Raw genomic sequence first — 25,452 nt, 5'->3', positions numbered from 1 at the left:
TTGGTGGCTCGTTTGGAGCAAAGCATATACATTACAACCAGTTACCTCTAAAAATGTTGGATTACTTGGGTCTGATCATAGACACAGCTAAGAAAAAGGTGTTCTTGCCTCAGGCAAAGATCAATTCCATAAGAGAGCTGGTGCGGATGTTCAGGTCAAAGGCAGATCCCTCCATTCGCCTTTGCATGAGGTTTTTAGGAAAGATGGTGGCTTCATTCGAATCGGTTCCCTATGCCCAGTTCCATTCGAGACCGTTGCAAAACAGTATCCTGTCTGCTTGGAAAAAAACTATTCAAGCTTTAGACTTGCCAATGCGGCTGTCCCCAAGGGTGTTCCAGAGCAGTTGGTGCTCGGTATCCGGGAATCTGCAGACAGAAAAAACCTTCATACCAGTTACCTGGAAAGTGGTAACGACAGGTGCCAACCTTTCAGGTTGGGGAGCAGTACTGGAAAAGACAATTGTCTAGGGACAGTGTCCAGAACCGAAAAAGCCTTGCCCATCAACATCCTAGAGATTTGGGCAGTACGTCTGGCTCTGAAGACCTGAACATTCAGGCTGCGGGATTGTCCTGTCAGGATCCAATCTGATAATGCCACAGCTGTGGCCTATGTCAATCGCCAAGGGGGCACTAAGCATTGCTATGGGACATCTCACATAGAAATTACTATGGTGCTCTGTGTCCCGTGTTGTATAGGATTTTTATAACAGCTTACCTGTAAAATCCTTTTCTTGGAGTACATTACGGGACACAGAGGTCCTGCCCCTCTTCTTTTGGGGTATATGTATATTGCTTTGCTACAAAAACTGAGGTGTTCCCGGTATGGGAGGGGTTATATAGGGTGGCAACTTCCTGTTTAGGGTATGTCAGTGTCCATCACCTGAAGGTGGCCTATAGTAGGGGTGACCCACATAGTAATTACTATAATGCCCTGTGTGCCGTGATGTACTCCAAGGTAAGGATTTTACAGGTAAGATGTTATAAAATTCATATTTTCCTGTGCAGCTGTATTGTTCTGTGCAAATGGGGCAAAATCTAAGGTTATTAGGATATTTTCTCTCCAGATCAAATGTTATTCTTCATACAAAATCAGGAAAATACTGCATTATGGTCAATAGCTAGAACTGACAATGATAGGAAATAAATACTTATTTACTATGATTGTCAGCTCCATCTACTTACCATACCGTGGACTTTACTATTTTGCTTTATTTATTTATTTATTTATTTTTTATTTTTTATTTTTTTTTTGCATCAGTATACAGCACGCCATAATCTCTCTTCAACAAATTGTGGCTAACTTTGCGCCCTTGTTACTTTAGTTCCTTCTTCTTATCGCCACCATTTTGCCTGTTGGCAGTGCTATTTTCACATCACATGCAAACCTTTTTTTTTTTTTTTACATTTTCCTCTATTTAATTCTTTGTTTATTTTGTTAAAGTTTCAGAGAAGAAGTATATTACAAAAGGTATGCTACCCATTCCATTTTCGTATCTATCCCCAACCCCCCCCCCACCCAAACTCACTCCCTCCCTCCCCTCTCTCTCTCTCCATCTCTCCCCCGCGCTCCCTCCCTCATTTCCCCTCGGATCCACTCATTCTGAGATATTCCGTTGTTTTCTTGAACTCCAGCCATTTTCCCCACTTACTGAAGTAAGTTTCCACTTGGTCCCCTCTTCTAGATATTGATTCCTCCATTGATCTTACCCACTCTATTTTGCCTAACCATTCCCTCATAGATGGGGGTTCGGGGGTGCCCCATCTCTTTGGGATCAGGCTTTTTGCTGCAATCAATAAGTGAGGAATCAATGAGTTTTTGTATTCCCCCAGTGTTTTGTCAGTATCATGAAACAGACATGTCCATGGTTCCTTCTTTACCTCTTCCCCTGTTATTCGGAGAATATTTTCTATAATTTTCTCCCAGTATGGGCCAATCTTTCCACACTCCCACCATATGTGTGCAAAGGTTCCCACCTTATCACAGCCCCGCCAACATAATGCTGATATACCTGCTCTCCGCTTATGCGCTCTTTGTGGGACAACATACCATCTTGCCATTAATTTAAATGACATCTCTAATGACATATTGTCCCTAGATATTGTACCTGCTATTCTTAAGATCTTCTTTCTACGTTCCTTATCCCCCACGGTGCCCAACTCTTCTTCCCATTTTTTCAGGTATAGTGGTTCCCCTGGATCCTCTTCCTCCTGTAGGATTTTATAAATTTTAGACATACTTTTTTTCTTGCAGCTCGAATCCGAGAGCATTCTCTCCATTGGTCTGAGATCTCCTGTCCCTCGGAGTGGCCGAGGCAGAGTCTGAACAAAATGTTTAATTTGTGCATATCTCCAGCTATCTAAGTTCCTACTTCCCCATCTTTGTCTTATTTCTCCTAAAGTGCAAAATCTATCCCCGTTCATCACATCTTTCAGTAAAATATCATCTTTTTTTGCCCATCTAGTGAAATATACAAATTCCTCCTTCCCTGGTTTAAAAAAACTTGTGTCTAATAAAGAAATTAAAGGTGAGTTGTACTGCCAGTGATTTGATTCACCCACTTTATCCCATGTTTTGAACAAATTAGTAGTTAGTGGGTTAGTGCTCCTCCCTAAATCGCGAAAATCCCGTGGTATCCAGATCCTTTTTCCTAGATTAACTCCGCTTTGTGTTTTCTCTATATTTACCCACCCTTTATCCCCTTTGTCATACACCCAATCCACCACTCGTGAAATTACTGCTGCCTGATAGTATCTTCTAAAGTTTGGGGCTGCTAATCCCCCTCCTACTTTCCCCCTTTCCAGAGTCGCATAAGAAATCCTGGGATTCCTACGTCCCCATATGTATTTTAAAGTTAGAGTTTTAAGTTTCGTGAAGAACTCCTGCGGAACTTTTATTGGGATCATTTGGAACATATATGTAAATTTTGGTAAAATGAACATTTTTAACGCATTTACTCTCCCTATTAGTGACAAGGGTTTATATCTCATACTTTTAATACATTCTTTGACCTTATTTAATATATATGTATAATTGGCCGCGTATATAGATGACAATGTGGGCGTAATTCTTACCCCCAGATAACTCAGTTCCTCCCTACACCAAATAAAGGGAAAAGAGCTCTGGAGTTCCTCTTGTTCTTTTTTAGGTACTGTTATGTTCAGAATTTCAGTTTTTGACATGTTGATCTTAAAATTTGTCAACCTCCCATATCTATGGATCTCCTTAATTATATTTGGGAGAGTCACCCTGGGTTCTGAAGCATAAAATAATATGTCATCTGCATACGCAGACACCTTATACTCTTCTCTACCAATTCTCACTCCCCTTATATCTTCATTTTTCCTGATCGAGACCAACAAGGGTTCCAAGGCCAAAACAAACAACATTGGGGACAGAGGACACCCCTGTCTGGTTCCATTATATAATTTTACTACCGGGGAAAGGTTACCGTTAATTTTTATTTTTGCCGTCGGGTGGGAGTAAAATGCTTTTATCCATCGCAATGTTTTTTCTTTTAATCCCAGGTATCCTAAGGTCTCAAACATGAAGCCCCAGTCGACCCTGTCAAATGCTTTTTCAGCATCCACAGATAACAGGGCGACTGGGGATCCGCTGCTTTCCACTCCATGAATCAACATGAGGGTTTTAAGGCAGTTATCTCTACCCTCCCTTCCCATGACAAACCCCGTTTGGTCGCTATGGACCCATTGGGGTAGTAATGGTTTTAGCCTTTCTGCTATCACTTTTGAAAATATCTTCACATCCGTATTCAGAAGAGAGATCGGTCTATAGCTCCCCGGGGTTGTTGGATCCTTCCCCTCCTTTAATATCAAAGTTATGTAAGCCATCAGTGCTTCTTCCCTAAGTTCTTCCCCTTCTGCGACTGCGTTCATATACTCGCATAGTTTGGGCGCCAGTATTTTTTCAAACTTTTTATAATAAAGGATTGGGAACCCATCCGGGCCTGGACTCTTCCCGGTTGCCATCCCCCTTATTGCCCGCACCACCTCGTCTATCGTTACCGGGGCGTCTAACCTCTCTAACTCATCCTCTGGAACTGTAGGGAACTCTATTCCTGATAGGTACTCGATAGTATCTTTTTTATTCCTACTTTTCTCCTTTCCCTGTCCTACCTTATATAGCTGGCTATAATAACCATGAAAGACCGTTGCGATTTCAGGAGTGGAGTGCTTCATTTCCCCCTTTTCATTTTTTATTTTTGATATGAAGGACACATTTCTTCTCTCCCGCACTACTCTTGCTAACCATTTCCCAGATTTATTCCCCTCCTGGTATCTTATACTCTCTACCCAGTGGTTGACTCGCACCCTTTCCTTCTCCATAAGTCCTTCTAATTCTAGCTTCTTATCTTTTAGTTCTACTCTCTCTGGGATCCCCTTTGGTCTTGTTCGTTGCTCCAATTCCCAAATCTCTTTATTTAACTCTTGTAACCTTTTCCCTGTTTCCTTTTTTTTCCCTGTCCCAATGCTTATTAAAATTCCTCTTATAAATGCTTTATGGGTCTCCCATATCGTACCCCTCGTAACCTCTGGGGAGTCATTTCTTATAAAGAACTCTTCCAGCTCTGTTTCGATCCTACTTCTAGTCTCTGGGTCCTGAATTAGCGCTTCATTTAATCTCCATGTCTCTCTTTTGGCCTGGTCTGTTGCTAGCTCCAGCTGTACCATAACTGGGGCATGGTCAGATAGGGAGATAGATTTTATTACTATGTCTTTGAGTGCTGGGAGCATTTGATGTTCAATCAGTACATAGTCGATTCGTGTAAATGTCCCATGTACCGATGAATAAAAAGTATAGTCTCTGTTATTTGGATGTTTAATCCTCCAAGCGTCGACCAACTGAAATTCTAAAAGCATAGCCTTTATCTTTTTATATCTGAGCCCCGTCCATCGGGGGGACCCCGTTGAAGAGTCCACCCGAGGGTCGACGCACATATTCAGGTCCCCTGCCACTATCAATTTACCTTTTCTGAACTCTGCCAATGAATCCAGGACCTTCCTTAGGAATTTATCTGGGTCCCTATTTGGGGCATATATGTTCGCAAAAGTGTATACTCCATCCGAGATTCTTCCCCTTATGAACAAAAATCTCCCTTCCGGGTCGGCCATTTGTTTCTCAACTTCGAACCTGACACTTCTCTCGAATCCTATTGCTACCCCCCTAGCGTAGCATGTAGTAGAGTCCCCATAGAACCATGTAGGGAACTTCCAAGATGTCAATCTCCCTCTAGCCTCGTGTGACATATGCATTTCCTGCAGACAGATCACATTCGCCCCATATAGTTCTAGCTCCTTGTTTACTCTAAACTTTTTTTGGGGAGTACTTATACCCCTCACATTGTATGTTATCAAATTCAACCTTGTCATATCTCACTCATCCTCCTCCCCTCCCCTCACCCCCCGCCCCCCGCCGGGGGGGCGGAAGCTCCCCCCCCGCCGGGGGTCGACGCGGGGAGCGAGAGGAGGGGGAGACGAGAGAGCGCGAGAGAGAGTACATGCCCCCTATTTGAGAGAGAGATTGCCCCCCATCCCACCCCCCCCTTCCTCCCTCCCCCTTCCCGGCTACCTCCCTCCCCAGCCCTCCCCCACCCCCCTCCCCCCCTCCTCCCTTCAGAGGAGTGAACAAATTCCATTTTTGTTCCTCGCATAGGTGTCCCGGTGACCCACAGGTCACCTTTTGCCCGCCTAGCTTTCTTTGGGAGGGCCGCCTCAATCACAGCCTATCGAAGCGCCCGCGCCCCCCCCGCCCCCCGCCCCCACCTCCCGCTCCCCAGTGATGGTGATTATACCCCGTCCCTCCCCCCCCTGTCCCCGACCCTAGACCACTGCATAGCCCCACTGCTTCCATTATTCCCCACCCCCTCCTCCCATCCTGGAATTGATGGTGGGGGGATTTCTAACCTATTACAGAAATCCGTTAAGTCCTCTGGGAACCTTAATACTGCAGTGCGGCCGTCTCTCCTTCCCCTAAGACATGCTGGAAATCCCCATTGATAGGGAACATTTAATGACCTCATCAGATCTGTCAGGGGTTTAAGAAGCCTTCTTCTCCTCAATGTTTCCCCCGCCAGATCTGAGAATATCTGTATCTCCGATTCCTGAAACATAATCTTGTCCTTCCTTCGGATATTCTCCAGTACTAGCGCCTTTTCCTCGTAGAAATGAAATCTGATTATTACATCTCTTGGTTTTTCTGTAGCTTGGGGCCGATATCCCAAGACTCGGTGCACTCTATCTATTTTTAGTATTTCATCCTCCGCTCTTCCTAGAATGGGATTAAACAGGTCCCGCATCACCTTAGGGAGTTCTTCATTTTTAAATTTTTCTTCCAAACCTTTTATCCTTAAATTTTTCCTTCTTCCGCGATTTTCCTGATCCTCGATTTTATATAGGATTGCTCTATTTATTTTTTGGGCTGATTTCACTTGTTCGCTTAGGTCCCTCAGTTTCTGTTCATACCCATTCATTCTTTCCTCCATTTCTTCCACCCTACCTAGTACTAGACCAATGTCCGCCCTTATCCCAGCTATATCGGATTTAAGTGAAGTTTCCACTTTAGTCAATGCCTCTGTAAATATCTCTTTCAACATGCCCAGGGTCGCTTGTGGCTCCGCCAGCACTGGGTCTCCTTCTATATCAGATTGAATTTCAGGTTGAGTTTCGGGTTGGGGAGGGGCCTCTCCTTTTCTCCCCGATTCTTCCCTTCTTTTAACCTTGTCATCTTCTCGGGAGCTAACCCCCCCCATCCTAGTGCGAGTTGGGCATAAGTCCTTAGGTTTTTCCGCTCCCCGCCCCTCTCCCGTCTCCATAGTTTTACTGATGCCCGCGCCTGATTTTCTTAATGTCTTCTGGCTGGGGGTTTCCTGGCTGTTTTCCATCGTACTTGTCTCCCCCACCAGATATCGTTGTATCCCCCCAGGACTAGTAGGTCCCGCCCCTCCCCTTTTATTCGTTTTCCCCCGCATACTCCTTTTGTAGTAGGTCAGCTCCAGAAACTCAAGACCTTTTTCAGAGCTAAAGTCCTTTTCCTTTTCCTATAACTCTTTGTGGGGTACAGGTTGCTTACGTCACTTTCTAGGAGCGGGGCACTTCTATCAATTAGGGAGGGGTGCTGAAGAGATTTATTTTGCATGGGAGTTTTTCCTTTCTTCCCCTTCCCCGTTCCTTCTTTCACAAAGTAGGGCAGCGCACAATGGTGTAGTTCTTCTCCCTTATGCCAGTCTGCCAACGGGCGACAGCAGATGCTGTTAACGAGCAGTGGACACCAGTCTGACTCTCTACCCAGGTAACGCACTAGGATTCGCCCTCTTTTCTTTTTCTTTTCCTGCCCCCCCCTTTTTTTTTTTTTTTTTCCCCTTTTAGTCACAGGTACATGCCGTAGTTCAATTCCCGCGTCAATTCCAGCATTTGCCACCTGTGTCTACCTGTCGATCCACTGTCGAATAGGCGAAGGGGCAGATAGTCGCAAGCGAACGCTAACCGGCCTCACTACTTTGTACCTCTGTATGAGAGATGTATGTAAAAGAGAGAGAAAACTCCACACTGCCTGGCTGTTTGTCTGCCCTTCATATATCCATCCACCTCACACAACTTCTCGTCCTGCAGGGTTTATATCCAACTGATCAGACAACATTAATAACAATCCGGTGGTCTGGTAGTGAGCGTCACACTGATAGCAGTCATTAGGAGGGTTATAGCTATACGCCTTATCACTTTAGAAAAAGGAACCCTTTCATCGATAATTTTAGTCAGTTTTAGTGAGTAGCGATATACAGGTGATCAACTGTCATCCCCCCTTCTTTCATCCACATTACTTGCTCACCTCACCGCTCCGCTGCTCCTCTGCTCTGTCACTGTTATCTGATCCGTGACCTTACCTACGCATGAGGGGGTAGAGATGTCCGTGGAGTCAGGTCGGCTCAATGGAGAGGGGGGGGGGGCGCGGGGCTCCGCACATTGCTGCCGTCCTACCGTTGTGTCCCTGCTTCACAAGGGGACGCTCTCTCTGCCCGCTCTCTCTGCGCTGTCTTCACCTGGGGCGTCCGCTCTATCTCGTGCAGGCGAACAGCTGATGGCAGGCAGGCGGCGCGGTCGACACGGAAGGCGGGAGGCGGGGACGACGAGGGAAGAGGACGCACGCCGCTCCGGCGGCTGCTACGTGTCAGCGGCTCCTCCCATCCCCTTTATTTTGCTTTATTTATTATGAATAACAAAAAATTCAACCTTTAGGGAAAACAGCTGATTAACATCTTTTTTGCCCCCATGTGTACACAATGAACGTATGTGCGGTTTCATAGGATGAATAGCTCTGCAAATTGAAAAAAAATACACTTCCCTGTAAAACATCTTTGTTATAGAGCATTGTTTCCACTGAATTAACTGTTCTTAAAAAATGATTGTTTGTGCCAACTTTTTTTAAATAAAATTGATAATCAAATTGTAGTATGTTTCATTTATAGCAATATTTGCAGTTGCGATTTTAAAGTTATTATATGTATTTGCATTATCAGAAACATAACATTTTTTGTGTGAAATTGTAATAGAATGTCTGTCCATTTGGTATTACTGAAAGATAATGGGGAAATTAACAAAGAGAGAACTCTTCTAAATTTAGAACATGGTGCAGATGCTGCTCCTAATTAACAAAAAGTGTGCATGCTCCTTTGTTAATTAGAAATTATTAGTTCTCGGTTACAGTTGACAGATACAGCACACATGACAGAAAACATGAGAGTCGGAGCTGCATGATCTGATCACTGCCTGTCATCCCCCAACTCAACATTATTTGTCATAAGGTTTTCCAAAGTAGAAATCTTGAAACTATTTGTAATGTATTTTATTTATAATTTTCTTAGGAAGATGATGCTAAACACCGTGCCCTCAATGATATGATGGGAGGTGTTCTGGAAGTAAAGAAAGAAGATATTTTAAGAATGGTGAGTGTCAAACAGGCTCATCAAATGGTCAGACTATGTAGTCGTAAGTGTATTCTGGTCACAATTAAATTAGATCTAAACCCAGTTATTCAAATCTCCTATAGGATTTCCTAGTTCATTTAATTTCATAGCCAGTCAAGAGTAATGACATGCAAATAGTCATAATTATTAATTAGTGCAATGTTATAAGTCCTTCTTCAGAAAAGAAAGGTTAAAAAATAGCATGGACATCCAATGCTACACAGTCTTGTGTGGTGGGAGAAAGACAGGTGGACCAAGGTAGTGAGAAAAAATAGAAGCATCACACTCCTGAAATTTCAATCAGAGTTCATAGGTACACTCCAGACATTCCAGATCTCCTGTGCCGTTAACACCGCATGTGACCACCACCAAAGAAAAATACTTACCTACCAGATATGCCAGACCTGCAAAAAGGTCAATAGCACCCGTGGCCGATCACCCCGCCAGGGCCCGTGGACTGCAGTCTGCTCAGCAGAAGATGGTCCTGTAGACACTCTCTCCTATCCTCTCATTTTCAGTTGTCCACGGGTGTTCCACTTGAAAAAAAGATGCTCCACATAGTTTGAAATCCAACACTTTTATTTTAAAATTGTAGTTCAAAAAGAGAGAATATCTCCTTTACAAAAAAGAATAGATAAGATACCTGCTTATACAGATAAAAGAGCAACGCCCGCGCTTCCGCGACTTCTTAGTCATAATGACGTCAGCACGTCATCCCCCTTTTAGTTTAGTCAAATATTGATGCTGTCCTGGGGCATGGGCAATGTACTGTGTCATCGCTTTTATGTGTACAAAAACAAAGCAAGCCTTGATTTGACTTCCAAAAGCTCAGTGAAAAACCAAGCCTTGTTTTGACCATCCAGGGTAGCAATATGTCAAGCCTCCCTATGAGAGTAAACTGGACACCTTTAGAGTTTTGCCTTTGGTTTAAATCCTTCTCCTTTGATGAGTTATGCTACTACTTATAACAAGTCCCTAACATGAAAGATGAAAAAAAATAAAATTAAAAAAATTTGAATTAAAAAGTTAAAATGTGCCAAATAAAGACAACGTCAAAGATCCATACACAGATACCCTGCTGTTGCCCTCTATGGGCCAACTACAAATTGCACCCAAAACTACTTGTCATCTTGAAACAAGGAAATATACATTGGAGCCCGGAAGCTCCAGCAGAAAGTCAAACAGAAGACACTCAGTGCCAGTGACCCCGCATAAATCTTCACATAGCACCAAACTATACGACCGGAATTTAAACTGCTCAGCAGTATAAAATTATCATTTGGACCAAACTCTCATATAGAATAAAAGTGACTATTAATTATTCTAAAAAATTTGTTAAATATAACTGGTTATCATCCATGTTTTTATTCCATACACTACCTATTATTATAGGGTAACTTCTCTACCCGGGGTCCAGGTTAGTCTCAACGGTGTACAAACTGGCATATATATTTTGCATATTGATTACATTAATGCAACGTAATTATAGTACCAAAAAGTCACATTCCCAAATAGGTACGGAAGGGTCACTCTATAGGTTATTACAGAAAATTATTAATGAACACTAGGAGTTGTCTACAAAAGTGTTGACATCTACATCTACGTTAAGACCTAGAGGGGAGAAGAGAGACTGAGCCTGAGAGACTTTATGGGATCCCTTAATAACAACAATAGGGGCATTGTACTGAATTACGAGGTCAGCAGAGAGGAGGTACAGGATACGATTTGAGTCTGATGGGTTGATTACGTCAACCTTTTTTAAATCCACAGATAGGAATGTCTACATTCCCCAGCACAGCTGCCATCATAAAACGTGGCCGAATGCTGTCTCTATGGGTCAATACACTAGGTTGAGATGGAACTGTACTAGGGTTGAGGTATTCAAAGAACAAGCAACAATATTGACAAAAAGATTTATTGATAAGGGATATGAAGTTAATTCCCTCAATGAGATCAGTCAGGTCCAACAGACTGATGGAAGTTTGTTGCTTAGGACTCGACCGACTGGGGAAGTTGTAGAGAGCTCTAAAGAGCCCTTTGTGCCTTTCATCACTAGCTATTCAACACAACATTGGAGGATAAAGAATAATTATCCAGAAACACTAGCATATTTTGTGTAATGATAGGATACTTGGGTCCTCCTTACCTTCAAAACCGCAGGTAGTATTTAGAGGGGTCCCTTCACTCAAGGACAAGATTTCCAACATTGAGTGTGTTGAACCCACCATCCAAACCCACTCTCTTTTTTCAGAATTTAGTTTCTGTCTTATCAATGTAGAAAATGCCAAGTGTGCGCCATCAATGGTTGTCGGCATAAAAAAAAGTCGAGAATTCACAGCCACTAGCTCTTCACGTGTTTTCACCTATGTTTTCACGTGTTTAACACCTTTTATTACTTGCTCTCCCACGGGGTGGTCTTTTTGCTACAGTGTCCTTGTGGACTTAAATATGTGGGCAGGACCAAGCGGGCATTGCAAGTAAGACTCAATGAGCATATCAATAATATCAGGAAGGGCTTTTTGAAGCATTCTGTTTCAAAGCATTATGGGATGCTTCTCCCCTCTAGGTCTTAACCTAGATGTAGACGTCAACATTTTTGTAGACAACTCCTAGTGTCCATTAATAATTTTCTGTAATAAGCTATAGAGTGACCGTTCCGTAGCTATCTGTGTAAGGGATATGTTCTTTCCTTTTTAACTACAATTTAAAAATAAAAGCGTTGGATTTCATACTATGTGGAGCATCTTTTTTTTCGAGTGGGACACCCATGGACAACAGAAAGTGAGAGGATAGGAGAGAGTGTCTACAGGACTATCGTCTGCTGAGCAGACTGCAGTCCAGGGGCCCTGGCAGGGTGATCGGCCACTTGCGCAACTGACCTTTTTGCAGGTCTGGCATATCTGGTAGGCAGGCATTTTTCTTTGGTGGTGGTCACATGCGGTGTTAATGGCACAGGAGATCTGGAATGTCTGGAGTGTACCTATGAACTCTGATTGAAAATTCAGGAGTGTGACGCTTCTATTTTTTCTCACTACCTAGGTCCTGCACCTGTCTTTCTCCCACCACACAAGACTGTGTAGCATTGGATGTTCATGCTATTTTTTTTACCCTTTCTTTTCTGAACACTGCACTAATTAATAGACATGTGCACACTGAAATATTTTGTTTTGGAATTTCGTTTTTGTCTGAAAAATACATTTATTTAGTTACTCCCAAAATTCGTTTTTATTTATTTTGTTTTGTTAAAAAATGCATTTGTCTGAAAATCCGAAATAATTAAGGTCAAATCTGTCATTGAAGGCTTATGGTGTCTGTCGAATGTTCTAAGAGGATTCAAAGGAGCAGCTAAACTTTACGGCGCCGCAATCGTACCTTTCCAGTCGAATGTTCCGCCTACAAGCTATAGTAGAATTCTAATATTGTATGACACTAGTAATAATTATATTTATTAATTATTATTACTAGTCAACCAACATTATAATTCTTCTATAGTCTGTGGGCAGAGCATTTGACCATACGGCTGGATTCACACCTGTGCAGTTTTAGTGCTTTTTGCATTTTACAGATTTGCACTACAGTCCATTTACCATGGTTTCCTATGGAACGTGTTCTTTAGTGCAAATCTGCAAAATGCAAAAAGCACTAAAAATGCATAGGTGTGAATCCAGCCTAAATGTCAGTTTGCGGCGACTGCTTCGTCAAATCTTCATGTCGATCTTTTCTCTCTATGTCGAATAATCTTGGACTAATAGAGTTAGGTTAGGCACATTCAACCTTTTTTGCTATTGTCTCTATAATGTCAAATCTTTTCTCTCTATGTCAAATCTTTTCTCTCTCTGTCAAATCTTTTCTCTCTATGTAGAATAATACAGCTAAGGTTAGGCACATTCGACCACAGGTTCGATAGACACAGATCACTATTGTCAGCGTCATGTCGAATCTCCTATCTATATCGAACTGTTGCAACGAAAACGAAAATAAAGCATTTGTTTATATTGGATCTTTCGGTTTTCGAATACTCCACGTTCGTTATCGTTTGTTAAAACGATAACGAAATTACCCGAAATTCATTGAAAATGCATTCAGACGAAAACGAATGCACATGTCTACTAATTAATATATATGTTGACATGTTCATGAACAGTATGTTGCTCCAAATGTTTTGCGCAAATCGGATTTTATATTTATGTATTCTTTGTGATATCACACATGAGAGTTGCTGCTCTTTCTTGACCTATTTCAATTCATTTATTTAACTGTTTAAAGCGCGTTTTTCTTCCCCCTTACAAATAGTCATAATTGCTAAGAGCCAGTCAATTATTTCTGAAGCAAATGCATGTAGACTGGAAGGGGCTGAATAAAGCTTAAAAAGATGAAAAACATGAAGACAGCATTTTGTAAACTAAATGACAGTGGTATATAATACACTGCTTTAGCGAAAAATGTAAAATCCAGTTTTGGTTTGTATCTACTTAATAGTTAGATTAGTTCACCCTCTTTTACATTCGACAGTTTGGTATAAAATCATATATATCTATATGTGTATATATATATATATATATATATATATATATATATATATATATATATATATATATATATATATATATATATATATACATACATATTGTATATATTTAGGAGTACAATGAGCACTGTTGTTCAGAAACCATTTATGATAATGAATGAATTCAAGTAGTTGACTCGGTTTCTAAGTTGTAATTAATTGTAGGTTTTGTTGTTTCACACAATTTTTTTCACAGATTTTCAGGTATTTTATGAGTTAAAAAAAAAAATTTATTCCATAAAGGCCAGCTCTGCTGATGATTGAATTTTAGCTTTGCTTGCTTATTCACTTATGTGTAATCTTGTAGTCTTCTACAATTTAGGGACACCAGTGGAGAGCTCTCTCCATCACCACCACAACAATTCGCAGTTCAGCCCAACTGGTAGTGCCATTCAAAGCAAAATGAGGTGTCAAGCTTTTATGATGGAGTCTCTATAATGTATAAATATGTAATTTGGAAGTCCTACTGTTAGTGTGACAGTTTCAGTACAGACTGTGGAGGAGGAGAGACAAACTGCTGCAGGAGACTGTACCACTCTAGTCTGCATGAAATAGAAGAATCTGAGCTGAAATAAACATTTTGGGCTGAGTTAGCTTTTAAAGTACACATAAACTTAAAAAGAAAATATAAAAACACTAGCAGATAGAATTTATAATTCTCTTCTGATGAAAATCAGCTTTACCTGTCTGCTAGCAAACGTTTTAGTCAGCTAGCCATGAATGTTTAGATTTTCCTCATTCAGCACATGGGGAATCACTCGATTCTCCCATCCTCATAATCTTCCCTGCTGGCTATTGTATTCAGAAATTCAGAGCCTACAATTGTCTGAATACACGAACGGTGACTGCATCTGATTGGATGCAGTCACAGGGGATGATTTACTAAAACCGGAAGGTGCAAAATCTAACCAATAGATAAGTAACCAAAAGTAACCAATCAGCTTCTTGTCAAAGCTTTATTGAAGAGGCTGCAGTTAGAAGCTTATTGCCCACCATGCACAGCTGCACTAAATATTCCACGCCAGTTTTAGTAAATCAACCCCACTGTTTGGTCAACAGTTTCCCACCTAAGTGTACACTGCATGAGTGCATGTACAGTAGTGTCCACTCTTGGTACATGCCTGTAATCAGTGAGATGCCGAGAATTGAGCTTGGCACTGGGCTGAATCAGCTATGCAGGGGCAGTGAACAAAGGAAGGAAGGAGAAAGTGTAGACCTTACATTGCAAGAGAAGGGAATACTAAAGGGTAGGACAGCCATAATTTTCAGGTATGCTATGCATACTCTGGTAACTTTGCTCTCATGCACATGATTGAGATTTGAAAAGAAGGTTGACTGGATCAAGTGGGTTTTCTAGGGAATGCATCCTTAAATAAACACTACTACCCTGGATATTAATGGTAGTGATGGCATAATAATGTTTTGGTACAAAAACGGTCAGAAATTGCACTGCCTGGTATTCATCAATCTTGGCTTATACTGGACTAAATGTTTTTAATTTTGTTTTTTGACAAATAGAGCCTGGCAGCCTGAGTTAGGCTCTGAATGCCTATTTGCTCCTGATACCCCCACAAGATCCCTCTGGCATGTTTTCTGAATTTGTTCTATGCCCCTCAGACTTTCAAGCCTTCCTAACCACTTTTGTTTGTTCCAGCATCTCTATAATATATAAAATGTGGCGCTAAGCATATACAAGTGAATATACAATATATATCACAAACCAAAATCATGATATTGAACATATAGCAAGCTAAAAAGTCCATTAGTGATAGTGTTCCCAACACCAAAAAAATGATTTTAAATTAAACTTCTAGTTCTTCCACCACAGGTTCTCATTGGAAAGTTGGCAACTCACCACAGGTGTTTGACCACTTTTTAAGGTAGGTCAAATTGTGCATTTGGAATAACAAATTGATTCAGATGAAGCTAGGGCTTAAAAATGTACTCCATGGGAGACGAGAGAGAAAGTCTCATAGTGTAGTATATTTAATAAAATGTAAAAGCAATGACAAAGTAGTAGGTTGCACTCACCTGCAAAAGTGCCTGCCTGGCACTAAGAAAAAAGCGTGTGCGTACATTCCGCATCCTGCTCGTAGGGGAAAAGCCTGGTGTGGGGTGACAAATCAGGACTCAGAAGTGACGAATCCTCTGCTCCAACGTACGTTTCGCCATAAATGGCGTCTTCAGTACTTCCTGGTCAAACACCTGTGATGAGTTGCCACCTTTCCATTGAGCACCTGTGGTGGAAGAACTAGAAGCTTAATTTAAAAGCATCTTTTGGTGTTGGGAACCCTATGACTAATGGACTTTTTAGCTTGCTATATCTTCAATAATATATATATTTTTTTGCAGTGATATATTTTCATGATTTTGGTTCATGATATATACTGTATATTCACTTGTATAATATAACTCAATTATCCCACATGGGGAGGGGGGAGGGTTAAGCACCACTCATAATGGCCACAACAGGTGTGCAGACCCAGGAACAAGAGTGCAGAGATCTTACCAATATATTCCCTGAAAGATATAAGGTGGTTTCACTTTCCAGTTATCCATCAATAGTTGACTTATCAGTTTTGGGGCCGTCCCATTAACTAAGAAATTTACATTCAAACAACCTATTAAAGGTTGAAAATATTGCTTGTAAATGAAAATAACATGTGCTGGTTATCTGTGCCCTGCAGGAAGTGCCAAGTCCGGGATTTCTGGCTAAGACTGAGGCAGAATGGACTGAAGATGAGAAAAAGCAGTTCAAAGAGTATGATAAAAAATGTAAGGAGCTGAACGAGGAGAAGGATAAGTACAGGAAGGTAAGAATCACAAACTGGGGATCTAAATCCCATCTGCTCATTGCTAAAAAGAAAATTTAATTCTTCATGTTTTCTGCATGCAGTACTTGACACCCTACAGCTCTGGCTTTTAATTATCAAGTTCTGGTTAGAAAATGGAGGTAGCATCCTGCTGGTTGCTAGTGGACCCACATTCTAAATATTAAATTGTGTAGTTAATAGCAAAGGATGGTTCCTGTCTGTATTGTAACAGTCAGCCAAATATAATTTCAGAATACAGGAGTTACATATATGCCATACAGTTTTTCGATCACATAAAAGTGCTACAATTACCATATTCTTTATCCTATCATTATTAGAGGTTATAAACACATGATTAGCATATTGTTTTAGTGTTAGAGTGTAAGAAGAGACTCAATTCAGTGAACTACTATTGATAAAATTTGGGGAGTAGAAGTAATGATGCTGTACTTGTGTCACCTTCTCTTATGCTCACCTTACTATCAAACGATTGGTTAGACACACCTGCAGGTAAACTAGACAACCCCTTTACAATAATTCCTGCAAAGAAATGCTAGCAGTTTTCTTACATTTCATTTGAAATGTCAAAGTAGACAATTATTTACTGTGGACAAGAGTGTCACTGTTGGATTGGATATCACTTTGCTGTGTGTTTGTGCCTCATCCACTTGTAATGATTTTCTACTGTCTTAATATGATAAGCAGTGACATTTTTACCATTATGATCAGAGTTGTATGGCAGATATTCTTGATCTGAATATTGTATGAGCAGACTATACTAAGCTAAGCTGGGCAATAGCTTCTCCGCAGGATGTGGAAACCTTGCAAAAAGATCTGAACAAATCAATGGGGTGGGCAACTACATGGCAAATGAGGTTCAATGTAGAAAAATATAAAATAATGCATTTGGGTGGCAAAAATATGAATGCAATCTACTCATTGGGGGAAGAACCTCTGCGAGAATCTAGGATGGAAAAGGACCTGGGGGTCCTAGTAGATGAGGCTCAGCAATGGCACGCAATGCCAAGCTGCTGCTAACAAAGCAAACAGAATATTGGCATGCATTAACCTCCCTAGCGGTGATCCAGAGTCTGGCTCGGGTTGGGATTTTAGTTCCACGAGCGGTAACCCCGAGTCAGACTCGGGATCGCATCACTGGATACAGGGAGGACACAGGGAAAGTTACTTACCTTGTCCCCTGGATCCAGAGATGTCCTCCTCCCTGTGTGATCGAGCTGTCCTCCGCTCGATTCACACAGTGCCCGAATGCTGTCGATCTCCGGTCCCTGCAATGTTACGGCGCACGGGAGCAGAGATCTGCGCCAAATTCAAAAAAGTAAAAAGACACAAAACACACACAGTACTGTAATCTTACAGATTACAGTACTGTATAAAAAAATACACACCCTCTTTGTCCCTAGTGGTCTGTGCAGTGCCCTGCATGCACTTTTATATTATAAATACTGTTTTTTCTGCCTGAAATTTGGAGATTGTCCATAGCAACCAAAAAGTTTCCCTTTTTCAGTGTTTTAGGATTTGATTACATTATTGAATAATTTTTATTATTATTTATTATATTATAAACTTTATCATACCGGGGATGTCTGCTAGACTCTGGTTTGAACAGATTTAAGAGAGTTATTCCTAAGGCCGCGTACACACGGGCGGATTGTCTGCCCAACTTAGTCCGCTGAACCGTGTTTCAGCGGACAATCCGCTCGTGTGTGGGCTTCAGCGGACTTTTTCAGCGGACAGTCTGACGGACTTAGTCTTTTGAAATTTCCGTAATTTTGTCCGTCCAAACTTGGTTTCAGCGGACAGTCCGCTCGTGTGTAGGCAAGTTGGACGGACTAAGTATGGCGCATGCTCAGAAAGGATTTACACGGCCGAAGGTTGCATTGCAGTGTATTGGACATCGTTTTTCTAGTCCCGTCGTACGTGCTGTACACGTCATCGCACAAGTTTTCAGCGGACTGTCTGTTCATCGTGTGTGGTCAAGTCCGTTCATTCAAAAGTTGAACGGACTGTCTGTCGGATTGTCTGACGAACTTAGTTGGGCAGACAATCCGCCCGTGTGTACGCGGCCTAAGAATTACAGGACTACAATATAAAACGCAAAATTTCCATGCAAAATAATTGTACCGCTTTCAGCACCTAAAACCAGAACTAATCATACCGCCAGGGAGGTTAAAAAGGGGATTAATTCCAGAGATAAATGATAATTCTCCTGTTCTACAAGATTTTGGTCCGGCTGCACCTGGAGTATGCTGTCCAGTTCTGGGCACCAGTCCTCAGGAAGGATGTACTGGAAATGGAGCGAGTACAAAGAAGGGCAACAAAGCTAATAAAGGGTCTAGAGGATATTATTTATGAGGAAAGGTTTCAAGCAGTGAACTTATTCTCTCTGGAGAAGAGACGCTTGAGAGGGGATATGATTTCAATATACAAATACCATACTGGTGAATTTAACAAGACCCGTGGCCACTCATGAATTAGAAGAAAAGAGGTTTAACCTTAAACTACGTAGAGGGTTCTTTACTGTAAGAGTGGCAAGGATGTGGAATTCCCTTCCATAGGCGGTGGTCTCAGCGGGGAGCATCGATCGTTTCAAGAAACTATTAGATAAGCACCTGAATGACCATAACATACAGGAATATACAAGGTAATACTGACATATAATCACACACATAGGTTGGACTTGATGGACTTCACCTACTATGTAACTATGTAACTATGAGTCTCGGGTTTGTTCCATTTTATTTGTTATCATTTATATTTTTACTTTTAGATTCTAGAGGCGGAAATGAAAAAAATTCAAGCTTCAATAATGGAGACTACCCAGACTTTTGATGATGTTTTGATGAGACTATTTGAAAAGAAGGTGAAATCTGAAATGGCCATTTACCAGGTATATTTTAATGCTGTTAGCGTGCAATATATTTGATAAAAAAGAGAATTTGAAACTAGTCTTATTCACTAAATGTTGTCAATGTAAACTTTTGTATCTGTGGTGCAAGCAGTATGTAACAAACTTACAGCTTGCAAGGCTGACCCACAAAGTGATTGAGAAAGGGATTACTAAGGCCCCTTTCACACTGAGGCGGTTTTCAGGCGCTGCAGCGATAAAAATAGCGCCTGTGTAGCGCCTGATAAAACCGGCCCCTTTCACTCCAGTGTGAAAGCCAGAGGGCTTTCACACTGGAGCGGTGTGCTGGCAGGACGGTGAAAAAAGTCCTGCTAGCCGCATCTTTGGAGCGGTGAAGGAGCGGAGTATTCACCGCTCCTAATTCACTCCTACCCATTGAAATCAATGGAGCAGCGTGGCTATACCGCTGGCAAAGCACCGCTTTTAACCCTTTTTCGGACGGTAGCAGGGTTAAAACTGCCCGCTAGCGGCCGCATACCACCACTAAAACAACAGTAAAGCACCGCTAAAAATAGCGGCACTTTACCGCCGACATCCGCACCGCCCCAGTGTTAAAGGGGCCTTAGCCTTTATCAGCACTTGAAGGGTTCAAATCTTCTGTAAAAAGTATCAAATTGCACCACATAAGTTTGTACATCATTAGCAAAGCTGCCCACATTAGTACACTCATAATGGAAACAGTGGAAAGGAAGTTAAGCAATTTTGTGTAATTAAAGAGGGATAAATGATCAAAGAAGATAAACGAGAAGGGGAATAAATAGTCCCTGGGACTCAAAGACAATTTTCAGTAAGTGTATTTCCACCATTTCCATCTGTGGGATAATGTGATTTGAATTAACCACAGCATTAGGAGGGTGGGTCTTGATGTTCAGTTGCTTCCAACAGAATCACCTTTCCATCAACACTCAACGAAAGGATAGCTCCACAAATATCTACCATTGTTAGGAAGCTTAAAGTGGTTGTAAAAGATATTTTTTACAATTAAAATAAAAAAATTGTATTTCACAGAGCAGTCCCTAACCTCCTCTTCTGGAGTCCCCCACCTGCACTCTCTGCTCCTTCTCTACTCTGAGTGACCACTCAGCAAGCTGTGTGCTGAGTGGGAACCTGTGGGTGTGCCCCCAAACCAGACTGTGTGCATCCATAGACACCCACAGCACCGCTTGCCAATCCCCCACTTCTTTCTTCCAGGGTTTGAATCACAGCAACAGAAGTCTGTTGATGGATTCTACCCATCAACGCAGTCTGTGTTGATGGGAGAATCCCTCCCGCTGGCTATTGTATTCTGACAGTGGGAGTTTTCCCTGGCGTCAGAATACAATGATCATTGCTTATCTTCAGAAGAAAAAAATCAGGTATCCTGCCCTACCAAACAGGGCTGTGCCCTGTGGCAGAGCTGTGTAATTTTCATGGCTAGATAAACAGAAATACAAATCCTTTGGCAGGTGAAACAGTTCCCACATATGTATTTCGTCTGTTCAACTGTTTTCCTGGAGTTTACTTTTAAGTAACTTCCTGTGTGTTGGTCATCAGGGTGGACATATTCACAGCGGAACTTAGAGATGCTCACTCTACAACAGCTGTCATTTCACTTTCTAAGTCCCGATCTCCTAATTCAGGAGTACTTGCTCCAACCAAATCTTTAAAACTTCAGCTTGACAGACTAGAGGCTGAGAGGCCAGCCCTTAAAGCTGATTTCCAGGAATTATATTTTTTGCATACTCACATTGGCCCAGCTTGGATCATTTTATTCAAATGTGTTATCCAGGGGGCTGCTAGACATGCTGTAAATAGTAGTCTGCACCATATACAGTTATAGCATTGATCTTCTGGGTTCTGTGCTTCCCAACTACATACTGACTACAGGGGGGTTTGCTCGCTCAGCGCCTAGCTATTTACAGAAAGTCTTGTCCAATTGGACCTTCTTTTTTTTTTTCTGTGATTGGACAAGGTGGAGAGGAGGAGCAGTAACATCATGATCTCCAGCTTCATCCAGTCAGAGAACATCTTGTATTCATTAACCACTTGCCAACCGCCTCACGCAGATATACTGCAGTAGAATGGCGCGGCTGGGCAAAATCCCATACGGGTGCGTCACCCCCTTTAAGAGGGCGTATGTGAGCCATAAAAATGGCATAAACCTTACCCCTAGTTTGCAGACGCTATAAATTTTGCGCAAACCAATCAATATACCCTTGTTGTGATTTTTTTTACCAAAAATATGTAGAAGAATATATATTGGCCTAAACTGATGAAGAAATGTGTTTTTAAAAACATTTTTTGGGGATAATTATTATAGCAAAAAGTTAAAAATATTGTTGTTTTTTTTTTCAAAATTGTCATTCTTTTTTTGTTTATAGTGCAAAAAAATAAAAACTACAGAGGTGATCAAATAACACCAAAAGAAAGCTCTATTTATGGAAAAAAAGGACACAAATTTAGTTTGGGTACAGCAGTGCATGACCGCGCAGTTGTCAGTTAGAGCGATGCAGTGCCAGATTGTAAAAAGTGCTTTGGTCAGGAAGGGGGTAAAATCTTCCAGGGCTGAAGTGGTTAAAAAAAATCTAAGGAGTTCTATGAGTGCTGGGGATGCTGGGGGTGCCAAATGAGCGACCCTGTGTTGTCAGTGTGTAGAGGGAAACTAGCTCATGTAGAACCTGGAGGATCACTGCTCTTACTGTATGTAATGTGGACAACCAAAGGGATTTAGAGCATCCTCAGCAGTCTTCCAGCTATCATCCAAAAAATAAAAAAATGTCTGGAGTTCAGCTTTGAATCCAAAGACAAGAAATTCTCAAAGAACTTGAAGGTTCAAAACTTATGCCGGCCATACACGGTTCGAATTTCGAAAGAATTTTCTTTCGAAAATCGTATCTAAGAATTTTCGTATGAATTTCGCACCATTAGTGGGCTGCAGCAACAGCCGATTTTCGTGCGGAAATAAAATTTGAGGAATTGGACATGTTGGAAATTTTTTGAAAAACAAACGATTTTCTAATCAATGATGGGAGAATCGTGCGAGAAATGTAATAAGAAAAGAAAATTTACGGAGATAAAAGAAAATTTACGGAGAGAAAAGAAGATTCCCGGCCAAGAAAATTATTTTCTGTAGCAACATGAGGTGAAATTGAAGGCTTGGTCGGCCGAATTTCAAAAATCAATGGTGGCATCATCGGATCACAAAAAAAAACGAATTTTCTGATTTTGAAAAGAAAATTTGTTCGAAATTTGACCATGTATGGCCTGCATAAGTATCAGTGAAAAATTTAGCGCTAAAAATTTAAAACAATAAATGTTGAACAATATATCGTTGAGTCATCAAAAAGTTCACATTCTTCACTTCTCAAATAGTGGTAAAGGCTAGTTCCTACCCAGTTCCTACTGGGTAGGAACTAGCCGCTACCACTTTTGAGAGGATTGAAGAATGTGAACTTTTTGATGATTCAACAATATGATCCTGTAATCAGAAAACCCTTTGGATGAGAGTTTTTGGCTTTCCAGTCTGGCTGCTCAACACTTGAGTTCCAGCCTCATGGTTACCTGCACGATTCCCTGGATTTGTTCTTGGAGCTCTTTTGGATTCCCTGGCTTGTTTTGGAAATCTGCTGATCGGGTTATCCTTGCTTGAATGACTCGTTATTGCTGACATTCGAGTCCGCTATTTCTGGTAAGAGCGTATACCCCTTATCTCGGATGGAGGGCACACTATCCCTGATGCTCCACAACATGCATGAGGCCTTTGCACCCCACTTCTGAGCAACAACTTTTCATGGTGGACTCCATATATGTTTACCATAGGATTGTTTCACCTTTGAGACTTTCTCACCTGTGTTTCTACCCATTTTATACATGTTCTGTTTTATATTCATTATATTTGACATTAATTTTTTTTTTATTATTTACACACAACACTTGATATATTGTTCAATGTTTATTGTTTTATATTTTTAGTGCTACATTTATTCACTGATCTTTTGCATTGAATTTGTGTTATATTCTTATGTAGCAGCTGTTCATTTTTCTTCACTAATTGAGTTAGCGCTGTAATATCCCCTATCCACAGGTTCAAAACTTACTCTAGGTCCTTCTCGAAAAAAAGTTCAAGCCTTAGAGGATTTATTTGGTCTTTAATTTACTTCAATCTTGCTTTTTCTATAAAAAAAGGATTTGAAAAAGGATAAAAAGTGTAACATTCTATAGGTACAGTAGGCTGCTAATTGAACCTGATACACTGAACAGAATGTTAGGCTTAGGAAAAATGAACCATGTGTAGTCTGGGATTTATAGGTTGCTGATAAAAGCCCCACTTGCTACGCTTCAGGACACAACGCACAATTTTTCATCCTGGAAGAATATGTTCCATAATGTTGTTGACATTTTCCTGTGAAGAACTACAGGCTACAATAAAAAGCCTCATACAATGTTTCTGCCAGAGTTTATATAGAAGCTGCAAGGGCTAGAACTTCAATGAATCATTAACGCACATTAAGGTAAAGTAGTATGACTGAAGCATTTTGTAGAGAAATGGTGACATCTTGAGGCTGTGCACACAAGAGGCAAGGTTTAGACATACTGCTGACGAGAAACACAATTCCTGTGTTAAAACTCAACTTGAGTAATAAGCAAATCTGCAAAATATATAAAGGGCCATTTGTCTATTCTGAATGGTGCCTGCTAAATAAAAATGATTATAACAATTCTGTTTAAAGTGGTTGTAAACCCTTCCATAAGCCCAGTCAAGTGACTGACCTCATGTGATACACAGAGATGAAAACAATTCTCCTATGACAGTTGTACCTGTTTATCTGTAGTCTTCTCTTCTCTACAACTGTTTAAAGTGCTGAATATATAAAGCATGTCTGAGCTGTAAAAAAGAGGGGCAGAGAGCTGAAATCACAGAGCTTGGTGAGGAGAACTCTGACAGCTAATTGGAGGAAAGGGACACAGCCTTCTTCACACAGCAGCAAGGAACAGCGCTGAGGCTGTCAATCTGCTTGAGCTCCCTCCCCTGCCACCTTTTTTCTCTTGGTGTCAGGAAAACTTGTCAGAAGTGATTCATGCATATAGCGGAGGAACGAAGCAGCAGATGGAAATGACACTTAGTGCTCTTAATTCAGTCAAGTACACACTATAAAAAGGGATATGTTTTGTTCATATTTCATGTCTGAGGTTTACAACCACTTTAATGGCCACCAGGAAAACAGAGACATTAAAAAGATTATGGTCTAATAGCATGCTGGATTCAAACATTCACAGAGAATTCAGTTTGAGGTGGGGTATTGAGAGACAACTTCCATCCATCTGAACCCTGCACCCGAGGAGAGCTTGCCGTCCAACACCGGGCAACAAGGAAAAAGTGGATTGCCATTAAAGTTAAGCAGATCAAACGTGGAGCTGCCCACACCCAATATACTACAAGGCTAACAAAAGGCACTACAAAAGTCCTTTTGAAAATCACAAATGCCTTCAAAGTACCTTGAGTACATAAACATACCATTGTCATCTCTAACACCGAAGGCTGGAACAATCACATGTTTCTGCCTTTAGAAGACAAAACATGAATTTAAAAAGATGTGCTGTAGCTTTTCCTTTGCAGCTTCGAGATTTTAGATATGCTAGTCAGTGGCAGCTGGTGAAGTTTTAGGATGGGGGGGTGCAAGACCCCGCCCTCCACATTTGGCCCCTCCCACTTCCCATAAGCCCCACCCCTTATACAATCCACATCATATACCAGGCTGCACATTACACACCGGGCTCTGCACATCATATACCAGGCTGCACATGATACACCGGGCTCTGCACATCATATACCAGGCTGCACATTATACACCGGGCTCTGCACATCATATACCAGGCTGCACATTATACACCGGTCTCTACTAAATCAACCTGTAAATTGCACATATCTGCATTCTGCAACCTGTAAATTATACATATCTGCATTCGCCATCGACCACGCCAAATGAAGCGCCTCGTCATCTTCTGATTGCATAGATGTGGCGCTTCCAATATTGCACTACACCCGGTGCCGGGACACAGTGCACATAAGGACCTTTTTTTTAATTCTTAAAGGGACAAGTTTAAATAAATGTTTTATATATATATATATATATATATATATATATATATATATATATATATATTTTTACCTCCTGGGGGGGGGGGGGGG

The 25,452-nt window shown here is 41.3% G+C and overlaps 1 protein-coding gene across 2 annotated transcripts in view; it reads left to right on the top strand.

The window, feature by feature from the left end:
* The window catches only part of CFAP43 (cilia and flagella associated protein 43), a 135,795-nt gene that overhangs the window by 84,751 nt on the left and 25,592 nt on the right, over positions 1–25,452 (top strand). For both annotated transcript variants that reach the window (XM_077472592.1, XM_077472593.1), the window contains 3 exons: positions 8,876–8,956; positions 16,232–16,357; positions 19,146–19,265. In XM_077472592.1, coding sequence (XP_077328718.1) covers positions 8,876–8,956; positions 16,232–16,357; positions 19,146–19,265 — 327 coding nt within the window. The remainder of the gene's footprint in view (positions 1–8,875; positions 8,957–16,231; positions 16,358–19,145; positions 19,266–25,452) is intronic.

The sequence above is a fragment of the Lithobates pipiens genome, unplaced genomic scaffold, assembly GCF_037356315.1.
Source record: "Lithobates pipiens isolate NorthernLeopardFrog02 unplaced genomic scaffold, aLitPip1_a1.2 Scaffold_8, whole genome shotgun sequence".
In the NCBI taxonomy this organism is placed as follows: Eukaryota; Metazoa; Chordata; class Amphibia; order Anura; family Ranidae; genus Lithobates; species Lithobates pipiens.
The sequence above is the reverse complement of the archived record's forward strand: the minus strand, read 5'-3'. Positions and strand labels throughout refer to the sequence as shown.